General features: G+C 42.1%; 1 protein-coding gene across 2 annotated transcripts; it reads left to right on the top strand.

Annotated features, from left to right (window-relative positions):
* The first annotated feature begins 1,220 nt into the window (after positions 1–1,220).
* trappc4 (trafficking protein particle complex subunit 4) lies at positions 1,221–24,106 on the top strand. 2 transcript variants are annotated; one of them, XM_072283813.1, is made up of 6 exons: positions 1,221–1,443; positions 5,570–5,744; positions 8,172–8,275; positions 10,010–10,136; positions 18,261–18,411; positions 23,543–23,629. In XM_072283813.1, exons 1-6 carry the CDS (start codon positions 1,269–1,271, stop codon positions 23,546–23,548), a joined length of 738 nt encoding a protein of 245 aa, XP_072139914.1. In that variant the 5' UTR covers positions 1,221–1,268; the 3' UTR covers positions 23,549–23,629. The 2 variants fall into 2 exon arrangements, with proteins under 2 accessions (XP_072139914.1, XP_072139915.1); XM_072283814.1 differs by lacking the exon at positions 18,261–18,411 and having other exon boundaries at positions 1,227–1,443; positions 23,543–24,106.
* Positions 24,107–26,636: the final 2,530 nt, after the last annotated feature.

Genomic DNA, 26,636 nt, shown 5'->3' with positions numbered 1-26,636 from the left:
AGGAGAGGAAGAACTACAACGTGATGGGTGAAACTGGGAGGAGGAAGGTTGAAGTAAAGAGCTGGGAAGTTGATTGGATAAAGGGCTGGAAAAGGGGGGATCTGACAGGAGACAGAAGGCCATGGAAGAAAGGGAAGGGGGAGGAGCACCAGAGGGAGGCAACGGGCAGGTGAGGTGAGAGGTGGGGATGGGGAATGGTGAAGTGGGGGGAGGAGGAATACCGGAAGTTTGAGAAATTGATGTTCATGCCATCGATAGTAAGCCAAAATTTTGCTGAACGATGAAGCAGACAGGAAAGGCCAAATGCACTTCTTCTGTTCCTATTTCCTATATTACTAATTACTAAGACACATCATCCAGAAAGATGAGCTAGAAAAACTCATACTCTCTGGAAAGGTTGAGGGGAGCAAACCTAGAGGAAGGCCTCGGCTTATGTACATCAAAAGCATAGCCAGGTGGCTACACATCGAGAAAATGGAAGTCATCCAAAAAACGAAGGATAGATCTATATGGAAAACCATGGTCACCAAAGTCCACATCGGATATGGTACCTAGACAGACTAATTACTGTTATGTTATGTCCATTGGTTTATCTCCCTGCATTCATAAGACCTTAACTTACAGTAGCTCTTCTCCATTACTAGGGCACATGTTTCAGGATTAAAAGATTGTAATTGTATTCCGAAGGTGAATATTGATGGCGTCCTGATGAAAGGTCTCGGCCTGAAACGTTGACCGTTTATTCCCCTCCATAGATGCTGTTTGACTTCCTCAGTTCCTCCAGCACTTTATGTGTGTTGCTCAAGATTCCCAGCATTTGCAAAATCTCTTGTGTCTCTGCTTGTTCTCTCTGCTATGAGTGAACAATACTTGGTCACCACTAAGAAAGAGTTAGTGGCTATTTCTGATCCTCTGGGAGATGTCCAAAGGACAAATGGGTGCAGTATCCACCTAGAGGTTACAATTCCTAACACCCAGCTGTGAATTAAGACTACATTTACCAGTATCCCATACGATGAGTATTGCCGGGACCTAGGGCGCTAGTACGCAGCCACAAGATGAAGGCGTAAGACTATATTTCCCAGCGACCTGTGCAATGCCACCATTTATTAGTGCGCACCCGCGGTAGGAGCGGCTACAGTTTGTGATATTTCCCAGTGCACTATGCGATTCCCCCCTCCCTCAGAGTTTTTTAGACAAACTAATGCGCAGCCGCGAGAGTAGGTCGAGTAGGACTACATTACCCGGCGTTCCGTCACCCTTTAGCCATGGTGGTGTTCAGTGTTTATGTGGTGAATAAAGCGGGGGGCTTGATATATCAGTATGACAATTATTCGCCTCGCACTGATGTGGAGAAGACCTTTAGCTACCCGCTGGACATGGTGCTAAAGGTGTATGACGAGCGGGTGGTGGTGTCTTTTGGTCAGAGGGATGGCATTAAAGGTGAGACTGGGCCGAGGGACGGAGTCTGGGCGGCGGCTTCAGATGCCGGAAAACGCTCCGGTCAGTTGGGGCCTGCCTAAACTGTGTCCCGGCCGCGGTTTCCACAGTGTTGGCCAGATTTTCAAACTTCTAATAAATGATATTGGTAATTCTCTCAATGTGAAAATATGCACTGTAATTCTAGAAATTACTTTTAATCAAGTTTATTATAGTGGGTATGAATTCCCTGAAAGATAGTTTTCTGTAACATTAGTACTGTACATTAACATAAATTGCATAAATGTCAATTAACATTGCATCTAATTTATAATATGTAGAAATAGCATGACATTCGTGTGAGCTGGGCGAGATGTAGTCTGAGGTAGTGTTAGAGTTTAATCAAAAACAAGAGAAAATCTGCAGATGCTGGAAATCCAAGCAACACACACAACAGGCTGGAGGAACTCAGCAGGCCAGGCAGCATCTATGGAAGAGTAAAAACAGTCGATGTTTTGGGCTGAGACCCTTCATCAGGACTGGAGATGCTGCCTGGTCTGCTGAGTTCCTCCAGCATTTTGTATGTTGCTAGTGTTAGTTTTTCAGGTTGATTTGAGAACAATGGTAGTGGAGAATAAGTTGTTGATCTTTGAGGTGTGAATCTCGGGCTCCTATACCTCCTGCCTGATAGCAACATTGCAAAATGTGTATGGCCCAGATGGTGTGGATCCTTGATGAAGGATATTGCCTGTTTGAGACATCACCCCCTTTAGATGTCCACAATGCTGGAGAGAGTTCTACCTGAGTCCACCACTCTCTATAGTCTCTTCTATTCCTGTGCATTGGAGTTCCCATGCAAGGCTGTGATGCAACCACTCACTGTAGAAGTTTGTTATGAGTTTTTGATGACATGCTGTATTCTCTAAGAAAGCAGAGGAAATGGTGTGCCTTCATCAGGGTGAAGTCATCAGGAGATGTAAATGTGGTGTCATCCCCACCCCCTGGAGTGTCACCAGCTTTGTACCAGCAGATTTGGCTTAGTTTCATAGGGTGGGTAAGGAGAGGTGGGAACCAATGCCTATCATGTTTTTTGAAGACATTCCAAAGTGATTTTTCAACCAATGAAAGCACTTTGGAAGTGTGTTCACTGTTGTAATGTAAAAAAAATCCTGATCAGTTGATTGCACGTACAAACCGTTCCAGCCACCTCTCCCATCGGGGCTTTTTTCCACTGTTTGCTCCCTGGAAGACAAGTTGGATTACCCTGAGATGTAGAACTGTTGCATACTTGTTCTTGCAGAAATGTGGCCCCAGGATAACATTCTGTACACCATTAATCTTAAGGCCATGACACTCGGAGATTTGTGCTAATATTTTTGTAACTGTGTGCTGTGTGGGTCTATATGTACTGTGTTTTGCATCTTGACCCTGGAGGAATGCTGTACGTGTATGGTTCAGTAACAATTAAACTTGAACTGCAAACATAATATTACTGTTGATTATTGGACAGTATTAGATGTTACTGCACTATTTTCTTGCAGCAGAGGAATAAGGTGTAAAAAGGAATGAGCGTTGGTCAGGTATTGAAGAAATAGTAGAGCTGTGTCAGATGAAAGATGGTTCTAATGAGGAACCTGACAACATGTTTAGTAAAGCTGCAAATGCACCAAAGTACCTGTACAGCCAATAAGGCTGGGGAACTGCACCAGCAAGTAACTATGAGGGGATGTGATGGCAGCAATGAAGATGCCGTTAAAAATAATGAAAGCACACTTAATAGTTATGGACACAAAGTATTCTGAAAAGATGGAGTGGTGGAATTGCTGAAGAGAAAGCACTTTGGGGAGAAGACAAGCAATATAAACTTAGGAATACAGAATGGGTGTCAGATTTTTGAACAGTCCATGAACACTACCTTGTTACTTTCCTGTGCTGTTTGTTTATTTTGTAATTTAGAAACATGGAAAACCTACAGCACAATACAGGCCCCTCGGCCCACAATGCTGTGCCCAACATGTCCTTACAATTTATAGTAATTGTATGGCTTACACTGTATTGCTGCCACAAAACAACAAATTTCACAACTTATGTCAGTGATAATAAATCTGATTGTCTAATCCTGGCAGCTGGATTGCCATTCAGTAAGATTATGGCTGATCTTTTACCTCTGTGTCCCTTCTTGTAACCAATGTCCTCAATAATTAAAACAACTCTTGCAGACTTATATATATGTACGGTGGAGAGCATTCTAAATAGTTGCATCGCAGCCTGGTATGGCGTCTCCAATGCATTGATTGAAAGTGGCTGCAGAGGATTGTAGACTCAGCCAGTTCCATCACAGACACAACCCTCCCCACCATCAAGAGACAGCACCCCAAGAAGGCAGCATCCATCATTAAGGTTCCTCTTTATTCGTGATATGTCCTCTTCTCATTACTACCATCAGGGAGCAGGTATAGGAGCCTGAAAACTCCCACTCAATAATTCAGAAATGGCTTCTTTCCCTCTACCATCAGATTTCTGAATGGTCCATGAACTTATAATATTATTCCTCTTTTACAGCCAGAAAAGGGCCAGTAACATCATGAAGGATCCCACCCATCCTGGCTGATAGGCAGAAAGCAAAGGGTGGGAATAAAGGGATCCTATTCTGATTGGTTGCCAGTTACTAGTGGTGTTCCGCAGGGGTCAGTGTTGGGACCGCTTCTTTTTACGATGTATATCGATGATTTGGATTATGTGGCCAAGTTTGCGGATGACACCAAGATAGGTGGAGGAGCAGGAAATGTTGAAGAAACGGAAACGTTGCAGAGAGACTTAGTCAGTTTAGGAGAGTGGGCAAAGAAATGGCAGATGAGATACAACGTTGACAAATGTACGGTTATATATTTCGGAAGAAGAAATAATCGGGCAGATTATTATTTAGATGGGGAGAAAATTCAAAAATCGGAAGTGCAAAGGGACTTGGGGGTTCTCGTGCAGGATACCCTAAAGGCTAACCACCAAGTTGGATCGGCAGTAAGGAAAGCGAATGCTATGTTGGCATTCATTTCAAGAGGAATAGTGTATAAGAGTAAGGAGGTGTTGTTGAGGCTCCATGGGACACTGGTGAGACCTCATTTGGAATACTGTGTGCAGTTTTGGGCCCCCTGTCTTAGAAAGGATGTACTGATGTTGGAGAGAGTTCAGAGAAGATTTACGAGGATGATTCCTGGAATTCAGGGGCTAACATATGAGGACCGTTTGTTGGCTCTTGGACTGTATTCATTAGAGTATAGAAGAATGAGAGGGGATCTCATAGAAACATTTCAAATGTTGAAAGGGTTAGACAGAGTAGATGTGGAAAGGTTGTTTCCCTTGGTGGGTGAGTCCAGGACAAGAGGCCATAGTCTTAGAATTAGAAGGTACCCAGTTAAAACAGAGATGAGGAGAAATTTTTTAGCCAGAGGATCGTGGATTTATGGAATTCGTTGCCACATACAGCTGTGGAGGCCCGATCATTGAGGGTGTTTAAGGAGGAGATTGATAGGTATCTGATTAGTCGGGGTATCAAGGGATATGGGGAAAAAAACGGAAATTGGAACTAGATGGGAGAATAGTTTAGCTCATGGTGGAGTGGCGGCGCAGACTCGATGGGCCAAATGGCCTGCTTCTGCTCCTTTGTCTTGTGATCTTGTGATCCTGCTTATGGACTGTTTGTCCCACTCCCATTAGGGAGGAGGTTATGTAACATCCGTGCCAGGACCACCAAACACAGAAACAGTTACTTCCCCCAAGCAGCAAGGCTGATCACCCATTAACTCGCTCCTCCAGGACCCCAGTCACCACTATTTTATCATTTCTTGTCAGAGTCACCTTATGTATAGTGCCTAGCGTCACTTTATGAACATACAATCTCTGCATGTAAGCTATCTCATGTACTTATGTTTATTGCTTTTTTATTATTATTGTGTTCTCTATCTTATTGTGCTCTTTTTGTGTGCTGCATCGGAGCCGGAGAAACAATTATTTTGTTTTTGTTTATATTTGTGTACTGGAAATGACATTAGACAATCTTGAATTTTTTAATAGTAATTTTTATGTCTTGCATTGTACTGTTGCCACAAAGTGGTAATAAATCTGATTTATGTTTATCTTTTTTTTTCCTCAGTCGGATATGCTGTTCTTTCAGTCAATGGGATGGATGTAAATGGAAGATACATGGCTGACAACAGGGATGTACTGGAGTATTTAAACACCTCTTTTAATTATCCTTTGGCAATTCGGTTTGGACGGCCTCGTTTGACATCCAATGAGAAATTAATGTTGGCCTCCATGTTTCACTCGTAAGTTTAATGGCAGAAAAGAATCCTGAATTAGTAATGGATCCATTGCTTCCCAATGCAATAGATCCATTACTAATTTTTTTCTATGCCTGGACTTGTTGAGCTTTGGCGCTTACTCAGACTGCCAGTAACTTCAAATAGTTCCAGTATTGGCATTGATGAAGTACTTGCAGCCCATTCATACCTTTCAATTGGTGAGGTGTCTTTATTAAATTGATAAAAGTAGAGAGAAATGCCCACTGGTAATAACATTGCCAATTACAAATTAGTCATTTTGAGTTTTATCCTCCAGTTAAAGTGCGTGCTTTTAGAGGGTTTTAGACGTTGTACCCTTTGCGCAGTGTAACGTGTGTAATGGATAAAGGTAGTCAGATACAGCTTAACCTGTCCTGAGATGAAGTCAGAAGTTGGAGGCCCAATGTATGCAAGTCTGAGAATCTGGGGACAAGGAATGGAGGCCTGGAAGGAGACTGTCTTGGAGTGGGAGAGATGGGAAAGGAGCGTGTTTTGCTGTTGTTGTCTTGTTGTTGTTGTTGTTGTTGTTGCTGCTGCTGCTTGTGTTGTTTTCAGAGGAGGTTCATGAGAATGATTCTGGGAATTAAGAGTGAATGTATGAGGAGCATTTGATGGCTCTGGGCCTGTACACTCTGGAATTTAGCAGAATGGGGGGGGGGGGCGATATCATTGAAACCTAGCAAATATTGAAAGGACATGGAAAGGATGTTTCCACATTTTGGATCTCAGAATAGGATATCCCTGTAGAACAGATAAGAAATTTCTTTAGCCAGAGGATGGTGAATCTGTGGAATTCATTGCCACAGATGGCTGTGGAGGCCAAATCATTGGGTATATTTAAAGCAGATGTATATATTCCTTGCATTTGTGTGTATGTTAGGTTTGTGATTACTCAGGACATCAAAGGTTGTTGGAAGAAGACAGGAGAATGGGGTTGAGAGGGATAATAAATCAGCTGTGAGTGAATGGCAGAGCAGACTCGATGGGCCAAGTGATCTAAATCTACTCCTACGTCTTATGGTTTAAAAGCATGAATTTGAAATCTGCCCTGCCCTAAACCATGTTGAACACAGAGGCACAGAGCAGAGGCTGTATTGCCTCCTGCTAGAAAAAGAGGAAATGGAAAGATGGTCCCTAACATGTCTGGGTAACTGGTCAACAGGAGATGGCAGTAGTGTGCTTGATAAGTCTATGTTCATATGACCATAAGACATAAAAGCCAAATTAGACCATTTGTCCCATCAAATCTGCTCCACCATTCATTCATGGCTGATTTATTATTCCTCTCAACCCCATTCTCCTGTCTTCTCCCTGTAACTTTTGATGTCCTGACTAACCAAGAATCTATCAACCTCTGCTTTAAATATTCTCAATGACTTGGCCTCCATAGCCATCCATAGCAATGAATTCCACAGATTCACCACCCTCTAGATAATAAAATTACATCTCATCTTTGTTCTAAAGGGATGTTCCTCTATTCTGAGGCTGTGCCCTCTGGCTCTAAACTCTCCCACCAGAGGAAACATTCTCTCCACATCCACTCTTATATTTGGCATGGTTGTAATGAGATCACCCTTGTTTGTCTCAGCTCCAGTGAGTACGGGCCCAGAGCCATCAAATGAATCTCGTATATTAACCCTTTAATTCCTGGGATCATTCAAGTAACTCTCCCGAACTCTTGCATTCCAGCTGTGCAGGCATCAGCCTCTGCAGACTGTACGGTGGGTGATGGAAATATACAACTGCACCTGTTTAATGCTGTAAATAAAAGGGAAATACACACATAGAATAAAGGCAGAAAATACTAAAAATAGCATTAGCACCTGAGGAAAACACAGGCAACATTTTTAAGGTACGGTAGCATAGAGGAGACAGCACGGTAGTGTAGAGTTTAGCACAACACTTTACAGAATCACTGATCAGGGTTCAATTCCTGCCACTGTCTGTAAGGAGTTTGTACATTCTCCCTGTGATCGTGTGCTTTCTTCCAGGTGCTCTGGTTTCTTCCTGCATTCCCAAAACGTACAGTTTTGGGTTAGTGAGTTGTGGACATGCTATGTTGGCTCTGGAAACGTGGCAATACTTATGGGCAGCTCCCAGCACAATCTCAGACTGTGTTGGTAGTTGACATAAGCTACTTCAAAAATAAATGAGTTACTGACATATTTTCAATCCTTCATCTATAAAGGTCATACAGCAAACCTAATAATATCTGCCTGTGTACAGATAGGGTGAGAATTTATATGCACCGAAGGAGAGAAACACATCACCAGTCACTGCAAGATAGAACAAGTGTGCACATCCCTTAGAAATGTTTTTGACATTAATAATATCAGTGCTGGTTGAAATTATTTTTTGGGGGGAGTGTTGCTATTTGAAGATGTTATTGCTGATACTTTTATTTGTTCTCAGGTTATTTGCAATTGGTTCCCAGTTGTCACCAGAGCCTGGAAGTTCTGGGATTGAAGTGTTAGAAACGGACACCTTCAAACTGCACTGTTTTCAAACCCTAACAGGTGAATACAGCGTGTAATATTTCCTCATCGTGAAGCTTCCGGTATTTTATCCATATGCCCTCTCTCTGTAACAGAAAGCCTGTTTTATTGGGTCAGGGTATCCATTTGTTATCCCTACTTGAAATGATCAAGGAGTTTAAAATCACATGCAGGTCCTCCCTAGGTTACAACCATTTGCAAGCCAAACAGAGATAGGAGCAGAATTAGGCCATTTGGCCCATTGAGTCTGCTCCACTATGGCTGATTTATTTTCTCTCAACGCCATTCTTCTGCCTTCTCTTTTTTAACCTTTCACATGCTAACTAATCAAGAACCTATCAACGTCTACTTTAAATATACCCAATGACTTGGCCTCCACAGCCCTCCGTGGCAATGAATCTAACAGATTCACCACTCTCTGGCTAAAGACATTCCTACTCATCTCTTCTAAAGGGACATCCTTGTATTTTGAAGCTTTGCCCTCTGGTCTTAGGCTCTCGTACTATTCGAAATATCCTCTCTACATCTACTCAATGCAGGCCTTTCAGTATTTGTTGGGTTTCAATTAGATTCTCTTCCCCCCCCCCCCACCATTTTTCTAAATTCCAGCAAGAACAGGCCGAGAGCCATCAAATGCTCCTCATACATTAACCCTTTAATTCCTGGGATCATTCTTGAAAACCTCCTCCGGACCCAATGCCAGCACATCCTTTCTTTGATATGGGGTCCAAATCTGCTTTCAATAATAATAAGTGGGAAACAGTTTCTCACTGGTAGTTTTTGTTGGTTACCAGATGACCCAGACTGAAGGAATCTGGAAGTTTTGAGAAGGTAAAATGTTGAGAAAAACTTCGGGACTAAAGTGTGGTTTGGCCACAAGGTTAAACTAGAGAAGTTGGCCTTTCTCTTTACAGTAAAGAAGATAGGGAGGGCATTTGATGGAGATGTACAGGTCATGACAGGGGTGAAAGAAGGAATCTTTGTTTCCTTTAGCAGAAGACATTGGGTGTGGTGGGGATTGGTGTGTGGTGCTGTAAAGAAATTCCTTGCACAAAGAGTAGCAATGATGTGAAGGTGGAAGCAGCCACAGGTGAGAGTTTCAAAAGGCAACTGGATAGAGAAGATTTTAATTTTGATATATGAAGATGATAGGCAAAGAGAGTCAGATGAGACATTAGAAAACTTAAAATTTTAATACAATGCATTGTTGTGATCTGAAGTAGTTTTTCCTGAAAGGAAGACAAAACTAATCAATAAATTTGTTGGACACTAGTGTGTGCAAGACCTTTGGAGGGACAAAACAGCGTAATAAGGTTAATCAGAAAGCACTATTGCAGGGCAGACACAATGGACAGAAGGTTTCTTGCTTCACATCAATCAGTGCTTCTACTTTCCATTGTGAATCCTGTCAGTATTGATTTTCAAAATAAAAATAATCTCATAGTGCTTTAGCAGATTCAGAAGTTGGAGGCACAAGAGACTGCAGATGGTGGAATGCACAAACTGCTGCAGGAACTCAGCAGCTTAAGCTGCATTTGTTACGGAGGGGAAGGGGCAGTTCAAATTTCAGGTCAAGACCCTTCAATCTGGGCACTTGCAGATCTCAGCCTGAAATTTCAACTACCTTTTTCTTTCTACAGATGCTGCTTGACCTGTTGAGTTCCTCCAGTATCCTGTTTGCTATCACTGAAGTTCTTCCTGTGAGATATTCTGCCTATGAGATGTCTGTTATTCCAATTTTCTTCTCTATTAAAGGAATTAAGTTCATTGTGTTGGCTGACCCTCGACAAGCTGGAATTGATTCCCTGCTACGGAAGATTTATGAAATTTATTCAGACTATGCTCTTAAAAACCCATTCTACTCTCTTGAGATGCCAATCAGGTAGGTCTCTGAACAGGAATTGTGGGCTTTGTATCAGGAAAAACTCTGGATGGTGAAGTGTTGCCATACATTCAAATCTGAACCTTATTCAATTTTGTCAACTGCCTGAACTGAACTATTTATAAATTATTAACTTTAGTGAAGCCACCTCTGAGACCAATATTGATCTAGACCAGTTCCAAAGACCAGGATCATTAGGTTCACTGCTCTTCCTTGGTGCATTTGGCCAGAATGGCCTGTTACTGTACAGCAGTGTTTCCAAACGTTTTTTAGCCCAACACCCCCCTAAAGCATTTTAATACCTGCCAACGGCCCCCTGAAAGCACCCTCATACTTGCCAATGCCCCTCTTAAGCACAATGTACTCAGGCACCACCATAGTGTAAAGACATGTCTACCATATGTTACCATGAGAAAAATGATTCTACTTTAATTTTCTTATTTGTCTTTAAATCAAGCTTACACAGTACTTGTGCAACACGCGCAACATGCTGGAGGAACTCAGCAGGTCAGGCAGCATCCGTGGAAACGATCAGTCAACGTTTCGGGCCGGAACCCTTCGTCAGGACTGTAGGGGGAAGGGGCAGAGGCCCTATAAAGAAGGTGGGGGGGGGGGTGGGAAGGAGAAGGCTGGTAGGTTCCAGGTGAAAAACCAGTAAGGGGAAAGATAAAGGGGACGAAGAGGGGAAGCAGGGAGGTGATAAGCAGGAAAGGTGAAGAAGGAATAGGGGAAAACACAATGGGTAGTAGAAGGAGGCGGAACCATGACGGAGGTGATAGGCAGCTGGGGGAGGGGGCAGAATGACATAGGGATAGGGGAAGGGAGGGGGAGGGAATTACCAGAAGTTGAGAATTCTATGTTCATACCAAGAGGCTGGAGACTACCTAGACGGTATATGAGGTGTTGCTCCTCCAGCCTGAGTTTAGCCTCATCATGGCAGTAGAGGAGGTCATGTATGGACATATCCAAATGGGAATGGGAAGCAGAGTTGAAGTGGGTGGCTACTGGGAGATCCTGTCTGTTTTGGCGGACGGAGCGGAGGTGCTCGACCAAGCGGTCTTCTTCCCACCCCGCCACATGCAAAAATGCCATTCCCTATTCCCAGTTCCTCCATCTCCACCGCATCTGCTCCCAGGATCAGGTTTTCCGTTCCAGGACATCTCAAATGTCCTCTTTCTTTAAGGATCGTGGTTTCCCTTCTGCTGTCATTAATGATGCCCTCACCTGCATCTCCTCCATTTCCCGCACTTTGGCTCTCACCCCATCCTCCCACCACCACAACAGGGACAGGGTTCCCCTTGTCCTCACCTACCACCCCACCAGCCTCCGGATCCAGCACATTATCCTCCGCAACTTCCGCCACCTTCAACAGGACCCCACCACTAAGCACATCTTTCCCTCTCCGCCTTCCGCAGGGATCGGTCCCTCCACGACTCCCTGGTTCACACGTCCCTCCCCACGTATCTCCCACCTGGCACTTATCCCTGTAAGCGCAAGTGCTACACCTGTCGCTACACCTCCTCTCTTGCCACCATTCAGGGCCCCAAACAGTCCTTCCAGGTGAGGCAACACTTCACTTGTGAGTCTGTTGGGGTCATCTATTGCATCCGGTGCTCCCGGTGCGGCCTCCTCTACATCGGTGAAACCCGACGAATATTGGGGGACCAGTTCGTTGAGCACCTCCACTCCATCTGCCACAACAGACAGGATCTCCCAGTAGCCACCCACTTCAACTCTGCTTCCCACTCCCATTCAGATATGTCCATACATGGCCTCCTCTACTGCCATGATGAGGCTAAACTCAGGTTGGAGGAGCAACACCTCATATACCGTCTAGGCAGTCTCCAGCCCCTTGGTATGAACATAGAATTCTCCAACGTCCGTTAATTCCCTCCCCCTCCCTTCCCCTATCCCTATTTCACTCTGCCCCCTCCCCCAGCTGCCTAACACCTCCCTCATGGTTCTGCCTCCTTCTACTACCCATTGTGTTTTCCCCCATTCCTTCTTCACCTTTCCTGCCTGTCCCCTCCCTGCTTCCCCTCCCCCACCCCTTTGTCTTTCCCCTTACTGGTTTTTCACCTGGAACCTACCAGCCTTCTCCTTCCCACCCTCCCCCCACCTTCTTTATAGGGCCTCTGTCCCTTCCTTCTACAGTCCTGACGAAGGGTTCCGGCCCGAAACGTTGACTGATCGTTTTCACGGATGCTGCCCGACCTGCTGAGTTCCTCCAGCTTGTGAGTGTTGCTTTGACCCCAGCATCTGCAGAGAGAGTATTTTGTGTTTACAGTACTTGTGCGCTGTTCACCAGCTTCGATATCAATGTGATCCTGAAGCATAATGGTTTTTAGCAGGAGTTGACATATATGGTTCAAATTGTGACAGCAAAAGTCTTAAGTCCCCACACGTAATGATGTCTAAGTGGTTTCTTTTTTTTTGCGACTATGTGGTTCACTGCACTGAAGCCTCCTTTCAACAAGGTACAGTGCCTATAAAAAATATTCACCACCCTTGGAAATTTTCATGTTTTATTGTTTTACAACATTGAATCACAGTGGATTTAATTTGCTTTTTTGACACTGATCAACAGAAAAAGACTCTTTCCTGTCAAAGTGAAAACCGATCTCTATCAAGTGATCTAAATTTATTACAAATAAATGACACAAAATAATTGATGGCATAAGTATTCACCCCCCCCCACTTAATATGACACACCAAATCATTACTGGTTTTATAAATCGCATAATTAGTTAAATAGAAGTCTGTTTTTGGAGACCTGTGTGCAGCCAGTGTGTTTCAATTGATTGTAGTAGAAATACACCTGTATCTGGAAGGTCCAACTCCTGGTGAGTCCGTATCCTGGCAAAAACTACACTATGAAGACAAAAGCATCTCCGCGAAAAGGTTATTGGAAAGCACAAGTTAGGAGATGGATACAAGAAAATTTCCAAGTCACTGAATATCCCTCAGAGTACAGTTAAGTCAGTCATCAAGAAATGGAAAGAATATGGCACAGCTGTAAATCTGCCCAGAGCAGGCCGTCCTCAAAAACTGTGTGACCATGCAAGAAGGGGAATGGTGGGGGAGGCCACCTAGACAACTCTGGAAGAGTTACAAGCTTCAGTGGCTGAGATGAGAGGGACTGTGCATACAACAACTGTTGCCCAAGTGCTTCACCAATCATAGCTTTACAGGAGAGTGGCAACGAGAAAGCCACTGTTGAAAAAAATTCACGTGAAATCTTGGCTAGAGTTTGCTAGAAGGCGTGTTGTGTAATAACCCAGATCTTATTTGGAAGCTTAACATAAAGGAACCCTTAGGGGATAGTGATCATAATATGGTTGAATTCATACTGCAATTTGAGAGGGAGAAGCATAAGTGACATGTATCAGTATGGCAATGGAATACAGGGAATTACAGAGGCATTCTGAGCTAGCCCAGGTGGATTGGAGGAGGATACTGGCAGAGATAACGGCAGAACAGAGGTGGCTGAAGTTTCTGGGAACAGCTCACAAGGTGCAGGATAGATATGTCCCACAGGAGAAGATATTCTCAAATGGCAGGGCTAGGCAACCGTGACTGATCAAGGGAGTTAAGAACTGCATAAAAGCCAAGGAAAGGGCATGTAAGCTAGCAAAAGTGAGTGGGAAATTGGATGATTGGGAGGCTTTTTAAAATCTGACAAAAGGCAACTAAAAAAGCTATAAGAAGGGAAAATATGAAAAATGAGGGTAAACAAGTCAATAATACAAGGCAGGATACTAAAAGTTTTTTCAGTTATACAAAGAATAAAAGGGAAGTGAGAGTTGATATTGGGCCACTGGAAAATGATGCTGGTGAGATAGTAATCAGGGACAAAGAAATAGCAGATAAACTTAATGGGTACTTTGCATCAGTCTTCACTGTGGAAGACAACTAGCAGTGTGCCAAAGGTCCGTGAGTGTCAGAGAGCAGGAGCAGGAGTGAGTGCCATTGCTATTAAAAAGGAAAAAATGCTAGGCAAACTCAAAGCTCTTAAGGTGGATAAGTCACCTGGACCAGATGAACTACATCCCAGAGTCCTGAGAGAGGTTGCTGAAGAGATAACAGATGCATTGGCCATGATCTTTCAAGAATCACTTGATTCTGGCATGGTCTCTGAGGACTGGAAAATTGCAAATGTTGGGAGGACTTCCAGGTCATCAAGGGAATGGCAGCATAGGAAAATGTCTCTCAACAAAAAAGAAGGTAAGCTGCCCCAAAGTCGAAATTAGACAAATATTTAGTATTGTATAACTATATTTACAAAAGGGGCAAGGATGATGTCTAAGTATAAGAATAAAAAGTCTGCTCAGAATGCTGATAGATACAACGATTCGCAGCAACATGAGGGGGCTAGCTTCCCCATGGCTAGCCAGGACGGAGATAATGATGAAGAGTTGGTGAACCTGACTTTGATTCTCAGACAGATTTGTGATTTCCGACAAGATACCAACAAACAGCTGGAAGATATTAAAGGAGAAATAGTAAAAACTAATTTGAGGTTAGATGAAGCCAAAGTGAGGATTGTAGGGACTGAGGAGAGGCTACAAAACGCAGAGGAAGTGATAGCAGAAATGCTGAAGCTACAAGAGCAGCTCCAGTGGAAGCTAATAGACCAAGAAGGCTGCTCAAGAAGGGAAAATGTGAGTATCTACGGTGTTCCCGAAGGAGCTGAAGGTAAACCCGGATTGATGATTCCCTTCGTGGAGAAGCTACTTAGAGAGAACCTTGACATACCAAACGCAAAAGACCTACAGATAGAAAGGGCCCACCGGGCGTTAGCACCGCAGCCTCCGGCAGGCGCCCAGCCCAGATCGATTCTAGTCAGATTTCTCAGCTACATAACGAAGGAAGAAGTGCTTAAACTGGCCTGTGGCAAAAGAAAGACTTTACGTGGAGTAACTGTAAAATCAGCTTTGACCACGATTACACACCAGGGATCCTTGCCAGACAGAAGCAATACGCAGAAGCACGGAGGGTCCTGAAGGAAAACAACATCAGATTCCAGACCTTGTATCCAGCTCGGCTAAGAGTCTTTTACGACAAAGGGACAAAAACCTACCCTACAGTGGAGGAGGCAACGTCGGACCTGGCGGACCGGGGACTACCCATTAAAGTTATCACCCAATCGGAGTCGCTATTGGAGAAGATTCGGCGGTGGTCACAGCAGCCAGTGCGGTGAGGACGCGCCACTCGAACCAGAGTGTCAAGCTACAAGGAAAAGCTACAAGTATTCAGACATGAACGTACAGAGAGTACAGATTAATTAAGAGAAATGACTGAAAAGAGTAAATCGGACTTAAAGGTAAAATTAAAGCTGGAAACTGAAAATAAACTAGATAGAATAACTTGAATGAAAGCAATATGGTCGAGACACAAATAGAGAATTCTCCATGATTGTTCACACTGCTGAGGGCCCCCTATCACAGGGTGAAGATAGAGGTTATCCCTCTGAACTGAGGCAGGTCGGCCGGCTTAGGCCTCACTGTTGGAAGTCGGGGAAAATTTTCAAATGTTCTGCATTCAAAAATGCCTAGGGTTTGGTGTTGTGTTCTGGTTTACTGTTGAGAAGGGATTGCTTACTGTTTGTTTAGAAAAGGAGAGTGTTTTCTATTTTTAACTAGAGAAAAATGCAAATTGAACCTGTAAAAATAATTTCCTATAATGTTAATGGGGTTTTGAATCCAATTAAGAGAAATAAGATTATGTCTAGATTGAAAAAAGAGAGGGCACAAATAGCTTTCCTTCAGGAAACACACATGAGCCAATCCGAACATGCAAAATTAAAAAGAATGGGCTTTAAGTATGTATTTTATTCATCATATAAGCTGAGCCACAAAAGAGGAGTAGCTACTTTGATATCAAGTGCTCTTAACTATGAACATATTTCAGAGACTAAAGACAAGGATGGACGATTTGTAAAGATTATAGGAAGAATAGAAGGTACTGAAATAACATTGCTGATTGCTTATGCTCTACCAGGTAGTGAATGGTCATTCTATAGACACATTTTTGATCTAATGGCCAGCTCTCAAGGGGTAGTAATCTGGGGAGGGGATTTTAATATAAGGTTAAGCCCTGCATTAGATTCTTTAGGAACAGTTATTCAGAACAAACCTCTGCCTAGGAAAGTGAAACCATTGATGGAGGGGTTGGGAATAATAGATGTGTGGAGGGAATTACACCCCACTAGTAAGGACTATACACATTACTCTTCCCCTCATTCAGTTTATTCAAGGATAGACTTTTTCTTTAATATATTTAGCATAGATAGATTCAGGATAAAAGGAGTGTAACATTGCAACAATTGATCTGTCGGACCATAGCCCAGTCTCCGTCTCTAATTCTGGAAAGGAAGATGAGGAAAACGCTTTGGAGGTTAAATACACATATACTCAATCACCTGAAAGTAATGGAGAGATTAAGGGGAGAAACATCACCAGTGATCTTATGGGATACATTGAAAGCTGTACTGAGAGGAAAAATTATTTCCATTACTACTCGCATGAAAAAATTCAAAGCACAAAAATTAGCAGACCTTCAAGGAAAATTAAAACAACTTCAAGTTGTAGATAGCAACAAAATTAATTCTAATTTAAAACAGGAAATTAAGAAATTGCAAAGTGAAATAGATGATATTTACGCATTGGAAACTCAAAGAAATTTTCTTTACCTGAGACAAAAGAATTATGAAGTATGTGGTAAATCAGCTAGATTATTAGCATATAAATTATGAAAACAACAAGCAGACAATACAATTCATAAAATAAAGAATCCAAAGACAAAGCTTGTGGAGAGTACAATAGGGAAAATTCAAGAGAGTTTTGAAACATATTATCGAGAGCTGTACTCCCAACCCCGGGCCTCCAGTGAGTCCCATATGGACACTTTCCTGAATTCTTTAGGAATTCTAAAGATTAAAACTACCCAACCTCACAGATGTACAAAATGAATGCCCATTAGAACCAGTAACTGTCAAAGAACTGAACGTGGCCATCTCTAGGTTAAAGGCTGGAAAGTCTCCAGGTTCTGATGGGTTTACCTCAGAGTGGTACAAGTCCCTGAAGACACAGTTAGCCCCATTACTACTTAACACCTTTAATTGGATCTTGCAGAGAGGAGAAACTCCACCTTCCTGGAGAGAAGCGATTATTTCAGTTATTCCTAAAGAGAGTAAAGATAAACTAGAATGTGGCAATTATCGGCCAATTAGTGTTCTTAATTTAGATTACAAACTATTTACATCTATATTAGCGCGCAGATTGGAAAAGCTTTTACCTGGCCTAATCCACTTAGACCAGACTGGATTTATTCAACAAAGGCAAACACAGGACAACATAAGGAGAACTCTGCACGTATTAGAACAGGTTAATAAGAACGAGACAGAGACAATGGTAGTAGGATTGGACGCTGAGAAAGTTTTTGATTCGGTTAGTTGGGCATTCCTATACAGAGTGTTAGGAAGATTCGGCTTTCAAGAAAAGTTTATTAAAGTAATTCAGACTCTATATGATGGCCCTACAGCCCGAATTAAGATAAATGGGGACCTCTCTGACTCCTTCATCTTAGAGAGAGGCACTAGACAGGGATGCCCAATTTCTCCTCTCCTTTTTCCGCTATATATTGAACCGCTTGCCCAACTAATAAGACAGAGCGAAATCGTAAAAGGTATCAAGGTGGCAGGGATTGAACAGAAGGTGGTGTTATTAGCAGATGACGTCTTAGTCTATTTGAGCGATCCAGAAAAATCATTCATAGGATTGTTTACACTGTTGGATGAGTTCGGGAAAATATCAGGTTATAAAATTAATGTAAAGAAAACACAGGTTATGTCCCTAAATTATACACCATCCAAAAAACTGCAGGATACTTATGATCTTAAGTGGGAAGCTAAATCATTAAAATATTTAGGAATAACCCTGCCAAAAGATTTTTTTTTGGGGCGTGCGCCTGCGTGCGTGCGAGTCTGTGCGTGTGCATGCGTCCGTGATGATGTCTTCCTCATGGCTTTTTTTTACAAGGCACAGAGTGAGAGAGAGAGAGACTGTGTGGTGTGCCACTCCTCACACAGATTTTCTCAGTATTTTTTCCCTTTTATTTTATGAGGTCGAGTTGCGATCTCGACACTCAACCCGGCACAGATGGAAAGTGTACTCAGGAGTGGACCCAACTGGTTTCAAACCCGGGAACCTCTGCTCCCAGGTTTGGCACCGATGTCATTGCGCCACCAGCCGGTGATCTTTCAACGTTGTCACAGGTAAATTATGGGCCATTAATTTCAGAGATAAAAGCAGATATACGTAGATGGAATTTTATCCCCTTTTTAAGTCTAAATTCAAGGATAAATACCATAAAAATGAATATTCTCCCTCGTTTACTTTTTCCGGTCTTTACCTGTGGAGGTGGATGCTAATCAAATCAGGGAATGGGACAAATGGATTTCCCGCTTTATCTGGCAAGGAAAGAAACCTAAAATTCGATTTAACACCTTACAGTTAGGAAAGGAAGGAGGAGGTATGGCACTTCCTTGTTTGAGAAACTATTTTGATGCTTCACAGATAACCCCTCTGTTATATTGGTGTAATGGGGAATACAAGGCTAGATGGAAGGAAATAGAATTTGGATTGATTGACAGTTTTCCTCTACAGGCCTCAATTGTGGACAAAGGATTGATGGCCCAATTGGAAAAGTTTTAAAAACAGCTGGATAAATCTCACACTACAAGTATGGCAGAAGGTGGCTAATTCATGTGGAATCTACAACATGTTAAAACTTTTCAGCTGGTGTGTTTATGATACTGAATTCCTTCCTTGCAGAGGAGATAAAAGATTTGAACTATGGATAAAGAAAGGTCTTAAACTTACCTCCCATTCACACATAAAAATGCATTACAAAGTTTTCAATCCCTGCACGACAAGTATGACAGTTTAACCAGACAGTTTAACCACACTAGTTTAACCAGAATTGTAGACATACAGACTTTTCAACAGCAGAATTAGAATTTTTCAAGATTCTGAAATCAGCTTGCAGCTCAATACCAAGTAAATCAGTTTCTCGATTATATAATGCCCTCTGTCATGCCAAAAATGAAAAGACATTGTATGTTAAAGAGAAGTGGGAGAAAGAAACGGAGTTGGTACTTTCAGAGGAGGCTTGGGGGAAAATCTGCAGCTTTCAGTGGTCTTCAACTAACTCTTTGGTTTGGAGAGAACGTTGTTGGAAAAATATTATAAGATACTTCAAGACCACATATCAGGAAAAATATAAAGACACAAACGTGACGTGTTGGAGAAGGTGTGGCTCCAAGGAGGCAAATCATTTCCATATTTTCTGGGATTGCCCTAAATTAAGTTTATATTGGAAAGGTATTCACAGAACATTAAGGTATTTAAGACTCAGATACCTCTGAACTTGGAGACACTCTATTTGGGACATGTGTTGTTTTTGAAACAGAAGAAAGATATAAAGCTGCTACCGACCCTTTTAGCCGCAAGTAAGAAATCAATCACCAGAAAGTGGCTAAATCCAACATCACCTACATTAGAAGATTGGCATGAAATTATTTTGGAAATATTTAAAATGGAAAAGATGATTTACTCTCTGAGAATTCAAAAAGAAAAAATTTTATCAAATTTGGAATAAATGGATTGAATTTATAACCCCAGAGCGAGCAGACTTTAGAAGACTCTCCTAATGATTCATACTGCTTTCCTCATCAACATAGTAATAGTGTTAATGTAAGCTCCCTTGGTTCGAATGTTCACTGTTCTGTTTCTGGAAAACGTGGAATTAACACAAGTAAAGAAAAAGATTTGGGGAAAAAACGATAAAATGAAGTAAATAAGTACACGGATTGGATAAGTATGTCTGTGGGTAGGAGCAAACATGAACGTGTTAGGATACAAACACCTATGATGGAAGTTACATCGGGTCACACACAATATTTTGGACTAGAAAGAAATGGACCAGAAGAGATACATGGAAATTATTATTTCAACCACAATTATTACTATTTTTTTAACAACTATTATTGTTATTATTTAGTTTAATAGTGTGGAATTACAATTGCACATAAATATCTATTTAAATACGTAATTATATGTTTTTATTCCCACCATGTTACCTACTTTGTTATGCCCCTTTTTTGTTTTATTATTATTTTTTTCTTCTTTTATTATTTTTCTGTTAATATCATCTCAGTGTGTACTTGCGAATGTATAAATATATATAGATTTATACATACAGGTGTCCCCCGCTTTTCGAACGTTCGCTTTATGAAACCTCACTGTTAAGAAAGACCTACATTAGTTCCCTGTTTTCACTAACAGAAGGTGTTTTCACTGTTATGAGAAAAGGCAGCGCGCGCCCCAAGCAGCCGCTCCCCTCCCCCCCCCCCCCCCCCCGGGATTCGGAACTGCATTCTCGCCGGCATTGCTTAAACATGTGCCTGTGAGCATCCGTTAGCAAGATGAGTTCTAAGGTATTGGAAAAGCCTGAAAGAGCTCATATGACTATGACTATGTAAGGGTGTTATACTTAGCATAAAACTGGACATAATTAAGCGTTTCGATTGTGGTGAACGAAGTAAGGACAAAGTGAGTTTGGCTTGTGGAAGTTGACGAAGATGATGTTGAAGAGGTTTTGGCATCCCATGACCAAGAACTGATAGATGAAGAGCTGATGCAATTGGAAGAGGAAAGGATAACAATCGAAACCGAACGCAGTAGCGAACGGACCGAAAGTGAAGTCGTCCAGGAACTGAATGTGAAGCAACTGCGTGAGATTTTCGCTGCAATGATAAAGTACGACTTTAATTTTGAAAGGGTATGTCGGTTTAGGGCATATTTGCAGGATGGTTTGAGTCCTTACAAAGAACTGTATGATCTAAAAATGCGCGAGGCTAAGCGGTCAAGCAAGCCTTCCACATCAGCCAAAGCAGATGATGAACCTCAACCTTCGATATCGAGGCAGGCAGTTATAGGAGAAGATGAGCTGCCTGTCCTGATGGAAACAGACAACACCCCAGTGTCCCACCACCCCAACCCCTGGGCCGCTGACAGATACCGATCCGCGAAGAATGCAGCGGTAGCCGGGAGGCACCCAGCACCCAGCACATCTTTAAGAAAAAAAGCCGAAATAAACAAGCTAATTAATTAGGTGCCGCCTGGCACGTAAATGTCAGCCCAGATCAGAGGTGATTGCTGATTGCGTCGCCTCTGATCTGGGCTGACATTTATGGGCCGGGCGGCACCTAATTAATTAGCTTGTTTATTTCGGCTTTTTTCTTAAAGATGTGCTGAGTGTGTTCCAGCTACCGCTGGACCACTGCGTTCTTCACAGATCGGTATCGGCTCGCTGCCCGGAGGGTGGGGGCCACTGCACCACCCCAACCTCCACCGACTCGGCCTAACACCATCATCAGTGTGCTCGGCGCTGTCTTCCCGATTCCCGTAAGTGATACTACACTGTACATACATTATTTCTACTTTATATCGGCTGTGTATTTTTACGTGTTATTTGGTATGATTTGGCAGCTTCATAGTTTAAAGGTTACTGGAGAGGGCTTGCGCTGTGTTTCTGCTGAGGGCGCTTGCGTGAGATTTTCGCTACGGAGAACAGTGCGGCAATGATTGTGGAAAAGTATTTCTGCTTTATATAGGCTGTGTATTTATCATATCAGTCCTGCTTTTACTATATGTTACTGTTATTTTAGGTTTTATGGGTTATTTGGCATGATTTGGTAGGTTATTTTTGGGTCTGCGAACACTCACAAATTTTTCCCATATAAATAAATGGTAATTGCTTCTTCGCTTTATGACATTCCAACTTATGAACTGTTTCATAGGAACACTCTACCTTCGGATGGCGGGGAAAACCTGTATATAAAAAAATGGAAAAGGTTTTATATGTAAAAAGTGTGTAATACTTGCAAATACCTTATCCAAATAAAAATAAAATTAAAAAAAAAGAAAATTGCAAATGTCACTCCACTCTTTAAGAAGGGAGGAAGACAAAAGAAAGGTAATTATAGGCCAGTTAGCCTCACCTCAGAGGTTGGGAAAGTGTCCATTATTAAGGATGAGGTTTCGAGGTACTTAGAGACTAATGATAAAATATGTCAAAGTGTGCATGGTTTGTCTACCCTGACAAATCTGTTGGAATTCTTTTGAAGAAGTAACAAGCAGGGTGGACAAAGGAGAGGCAGTGGATGTCATTTACTTGGATTTTCAGAAGGCATTTGATAAGGTGCCACACATGAGGCTGCTTAACAAGGTAAAATCGTATAGCATTACAGGAAAGATACTGGCATGGATACAGGAATGGCTGACAGGTAGGAGGCAGCAAGTGGGAATAAAGGGAGCCTTTTCTGGATGGCTGCCAGTGACTAGTGGTGTTCCTCGGGGTTCAGTTTTGGGACCACTACTTTTCACATTGTTTGTCAGTGATTTAGATAGGGGAATGGATGGTTTTGTGGGAAAGTTTGCGGATGATATGAAGATGGGTGGAGGGGTAGTTAGTGCTGAGGAAGCAATGTGATTGCAGCAGGACTTGGACAAATTGGAAGAATGGGCAAAAAAGTGGCAGATGGAATACAGTGTTGGGAAATGTATGATAATGCATTTTGGTAAAAGGAACAATAGTGCAGACTATTATCTAAATGGGGAGAAGGTTCAAACATCAGAGGTGCAGAGGGACTTAGGTGTCCTTGTGCAAGACTACACAAGAAGGTTAATTCACTGGTTGAGTCTGTGGTAAAGAAGGCATTTATTTCAAGGGGAATAGAATATAAAATCAATGAGATAATGCTGAAACTCTAAAGACACTAATCAAGCTGCACTTGGAGTATTGTCAACAGTTTTGGGCCCTATATCTCAAAAAGAATGTGTTGTCATTGGAGAGAGTCCAGAGGTGGTACACATGGATGATTTTGGGAATAAAGGGGTTAACATGAGGAGCGTTTGGCAGCTTTGGGCTTGTACTCACTGGAATTTAGAAGAAACAGTTCACAAGCTAAAACTTTAAAAAAATAATCTGTATTGATTTTTTTTGTGTAATTTTGGGATTTGAGTGTTCGCCAACATTTATTGCCCATTCTAATTGCCCTGGGGAAGGGCAATTTTCTTGAGCCAATATAGTAACTCAGATTGTGACAAGGCTGCATTAGTGCATTTTGTAGGACATGAATTTGTGAATTTTCCTTTTGCGGGTTGCCTGTTCCTTGAGTGTTTGCACAAAGGGTTAATTGTTTGAGTTGAGTCTGTGCTTTTTGCTCACATTCTGCTGTTCATGTAGTGAGTTTTCCTCTTAGATTTGAAATCATGCAGATAAGAATAGAACCCTTTGTGTTTTACTGACCGCTATTTGTTTAAAATGTCTTTTATCTGCAGGTGTGATCTCTTTGAACAGAATTTGAAAGTGGCTTTGGAAGTAGCAGAAAAGGCTGGAACATTTGGAGCAACATCTTGACCCCCATCTATGCAGCTGGAGTCTCTTCAGAGGGTTTAGTACATTGTGCTGTTCTGTATTTATTTTGTATTCAGAAATAATGAAAACATTTTGGGCCAAGAAACTGAATCCAGTGAAGTGTAATGTGATATGAAATGGAAATGTACATAGGATGTAAGCAAATAGTCATTCTCTTCTTTCATCAGCACCCCCCACCCCTACAACTAGTGTTGCGTGCACCTTCAGAAGGCAATCATTCCTTACTTGGAGATCTAGCTTGCCATCTCCAGCCTACACAAGGTCCTCAGGAGAACTAAGTGTTGCATTTACTTAATCCCTTTCAAAGTAAATTAATTATCAAAATACGTATACATCACCATATTCATTTTCTTCCAGGCATATACAGTAGACCTATAGTTTTTCTATGAGAAACTGTTCACAAAGTCTTGACAAACAACCATTGTGCAAATACAAAAGTTACCTAATAAATAATACTGAGAACATGAGTTGTCGAGTCCTTGAATGTGAATTCATAGGTTGTGGAATCAGTTCAGTTTTGGGATGAGTGAAGATATCCACACTGGTTCAGAAGCCTCATGGTTGGAGGGTAATAACTGTTCCTGAACCTGGTGGTTCAGTATTGTAAAATCACTTTAGTCAATAAAGTGTAGTTACTGTTGTAATTGGTAGTGTCCATTGGCAGATGTTCCCACAAGTATCAATCCAATAATAACCAAGCAAAAGTTTAATGCAATTCTATTAATCTGTAATTTTCCATCCCCAAACCCCAACCTCCCTCTATACAAGTGTTTGTCCAGATACTTAAAACAAGAGAGCACTTGCCTCTGCCCTTAGACAGTGCTTGGCAAATTCAGTCACTCTCTGCATTTAAAAATATTCTTCAATCTTCTCCCCATGCACTAAATCTGTGGATTTCCTACTATCTACCCTATCTGTGTTTCTCTGCACTTAATGTATCACTTCAAGGAGGCAGTAATGCACATGAATATGGAGACGAGACTACAGATGCTGGAACCTGGAGCAACAAAGATGCTGCCTTTTCATCTGTTGGTGCTCAGGAATATTCCTGCCATGAGATGGCAACAGTGCACATAAATATGCCAGACAGAACCATGGACTGTTTATTCCTATCCACAGATGCTGTCTGACCTGCTGAGTTTCTCAGCATTTTGTGTGTTTTGCTTTAAATATACTTGTGATTAGGTTTATGTAATAGCCCATCAACAAAGGACTTCTGTGATTAGAAGGGTTTTCCAGCAGAGATAAGTTAGTTCAGCGCGTAGAGATGTTGTTGCAGTTTGTAGACAGGAGAGCATGTCATGTTCCAGTAGCAGCACTAAAGGAAATGTTGAAGGAGCCCAGACTGAATCAGATTTATTATCACTGATTCAAATTACATGAAATGTGTTGTTTCGAGGAAAATGTACAGTGCAAAGACAAAATAGCTATAAATTGTGAACTTAATAAAAAGTACAAGAAATGCTCAAACTACTATGTTTTGTGCTGTTGGTCTTGGGGGCGAGCCCACGGATAGCTTGATGAAATGTCAACTATTTATTCCCCTCCATAGATGCTGCGTGACCTGCTGAGTTTCTCCAGCATTGTGTGTCTGTGTCTGTCTCTGTCTTCTTCACCCCAGGGTGCATCCGCCACCCTTGACTGACCTTAAGACAAGAATCAGTGGGGACTCTAGCCAGTCTTCCTTTTTTAAAGGGAGCCCCACCTCCCATAATTATTGCTTGTCGAGATTCGGCCAATCAAGTGACAGGAGAAAGAACACATTGGATAGCAAAGATACAAATTCTGCCAATTTCAAGCCAAGAAATAAAGTTAAGATAAAATTTCTCCACAATTTTGATTACCAGAAACGTGGCCACTTATAAAATCCTCTCCCGCTGCTGCGTTGTCCGTGGTTGCCACTGGTAGGAGTGAAGGAGACACTGATCTCGCCTTCCCCTCCCTCCTCATGTCCTATACTCTGCTCTTCTCCCTCCCTTCCTCTCTTCCTGCCCTCTTCCCCCCTCACCCCTCAAAGTTCAAAGTACATTTATTATCAAATTATGTATACTATATACAACCTTGAGATTTGTCTTCTTGCAGGCAGCCACAAAACAAAGAACCCTAATAGAACCCATTAAGAAAATAATTCTGTCAAACACCTAGTCTGCATTCTGACCCAGCATTAAATCAATCAAACATTGGCTTGTGCCTCGCTCTTGTGCCTGGCCCCGCTGCCTGACTCTACCTCAAATCGATTCTGCTCCTCTCTCCTCCCACCCTCTTTCCCATCCTATCCTCTCTCTCCTCCCACCTCTCAAATCTACAATATTTGAAAGGCTGGGTACAGGAGCAATATTTCGTGTAGAACCAGGGGTCAAAGTCAAGTTTATTGCCATCTGCACGTCCATGTATGCACAGGTCCAATGAAAATCTTGCTTGCAGCAGCATCACAGGTACAGAGTGTTAAGTAAGCATCATTCACAAGAAAAACATAAATTATGCAGAATTTTTGTAAGAAAGTTGGAAATGTAAAGTAGCAGTTGAATGAAGAGCTATTCATGAAAGTGAATGAAGAGGTGATAGTGAAGGGCACTGATGGGTAATGTGTACTGGGAGGGAGTACACCTGCAAATAGTAAAATGGATCAAAACAACAATGAAATGTACAAAACAGTTCACATTAGATGACTTCAATGTAAAGATTTAGGTTGAGGTAAAGTCAGCAGTTAGTACTGCGAAATAAATTTAGTTCACTGCATCTCACTGGAGTACGGTAAATAAGGTTGTTGAAGTGCAGGCACAGAGAGGAATGTGTTTATAACAGAAGAGAGCAAGCATTAGATCTTAAACACAAGAAATACTGGAGGAACAGCACATCGGACAGCATCTATGGAAATGAATATACAGTTGATGTTTTGGGCAGAGGCCCTTCTTCAGGATCATTGGACCTTATGCATCCCCACAATTATATTGGAACTGTTCTGGTTCAGGTGTAAGCCATCCATCTTGTAGCCAC

Source organism: Mobula birostris, chromosome 20 (assembly GCF_030028105.1).
Source record: "Mobula birostris isolate sMobBir1 chromosome 20, sMobBir1.hap1, whole genome shotgun sequence".
NCBI lineage: Eukaryota > Metazoa > Chordata > Chondrichthyes > Myliobatiformes > Myliobatidae > Mobula > Mobula birostris.
Note: the sequence above shows the minus strand (reverse complement) of the source record. Positions and strands in the feature narration are given on the sequence as shown.

What these genes read in the sequence shown, in the direction of transcription:
- trappc4 (XM_072283813.1), top strand. Translation starts at nt 1,269, where the DNA reads ATGGTGGTGTTCAGTGTTTATGTGGTGAATAAAGCGGGGGGCTTGATA. An exon ending in TTGGCCTCCATGTTTCACTC is followed by an intron (nt 5,745 to 8,171) that starts GTAAGTTTAATG and finishes ATTTGTTCTCAG; the next exon opens with GTTATTTGCAATTGGTTCCC. An exon ending in CTGTTTTCAAACCCTAACAG is followed by an intron (nt 8,276 to 10,009) that starts GTGAATACAGCG and finishes TCTCTATTAAAG; the next exon opens with GAATTAAGTTCATTGTGTTG.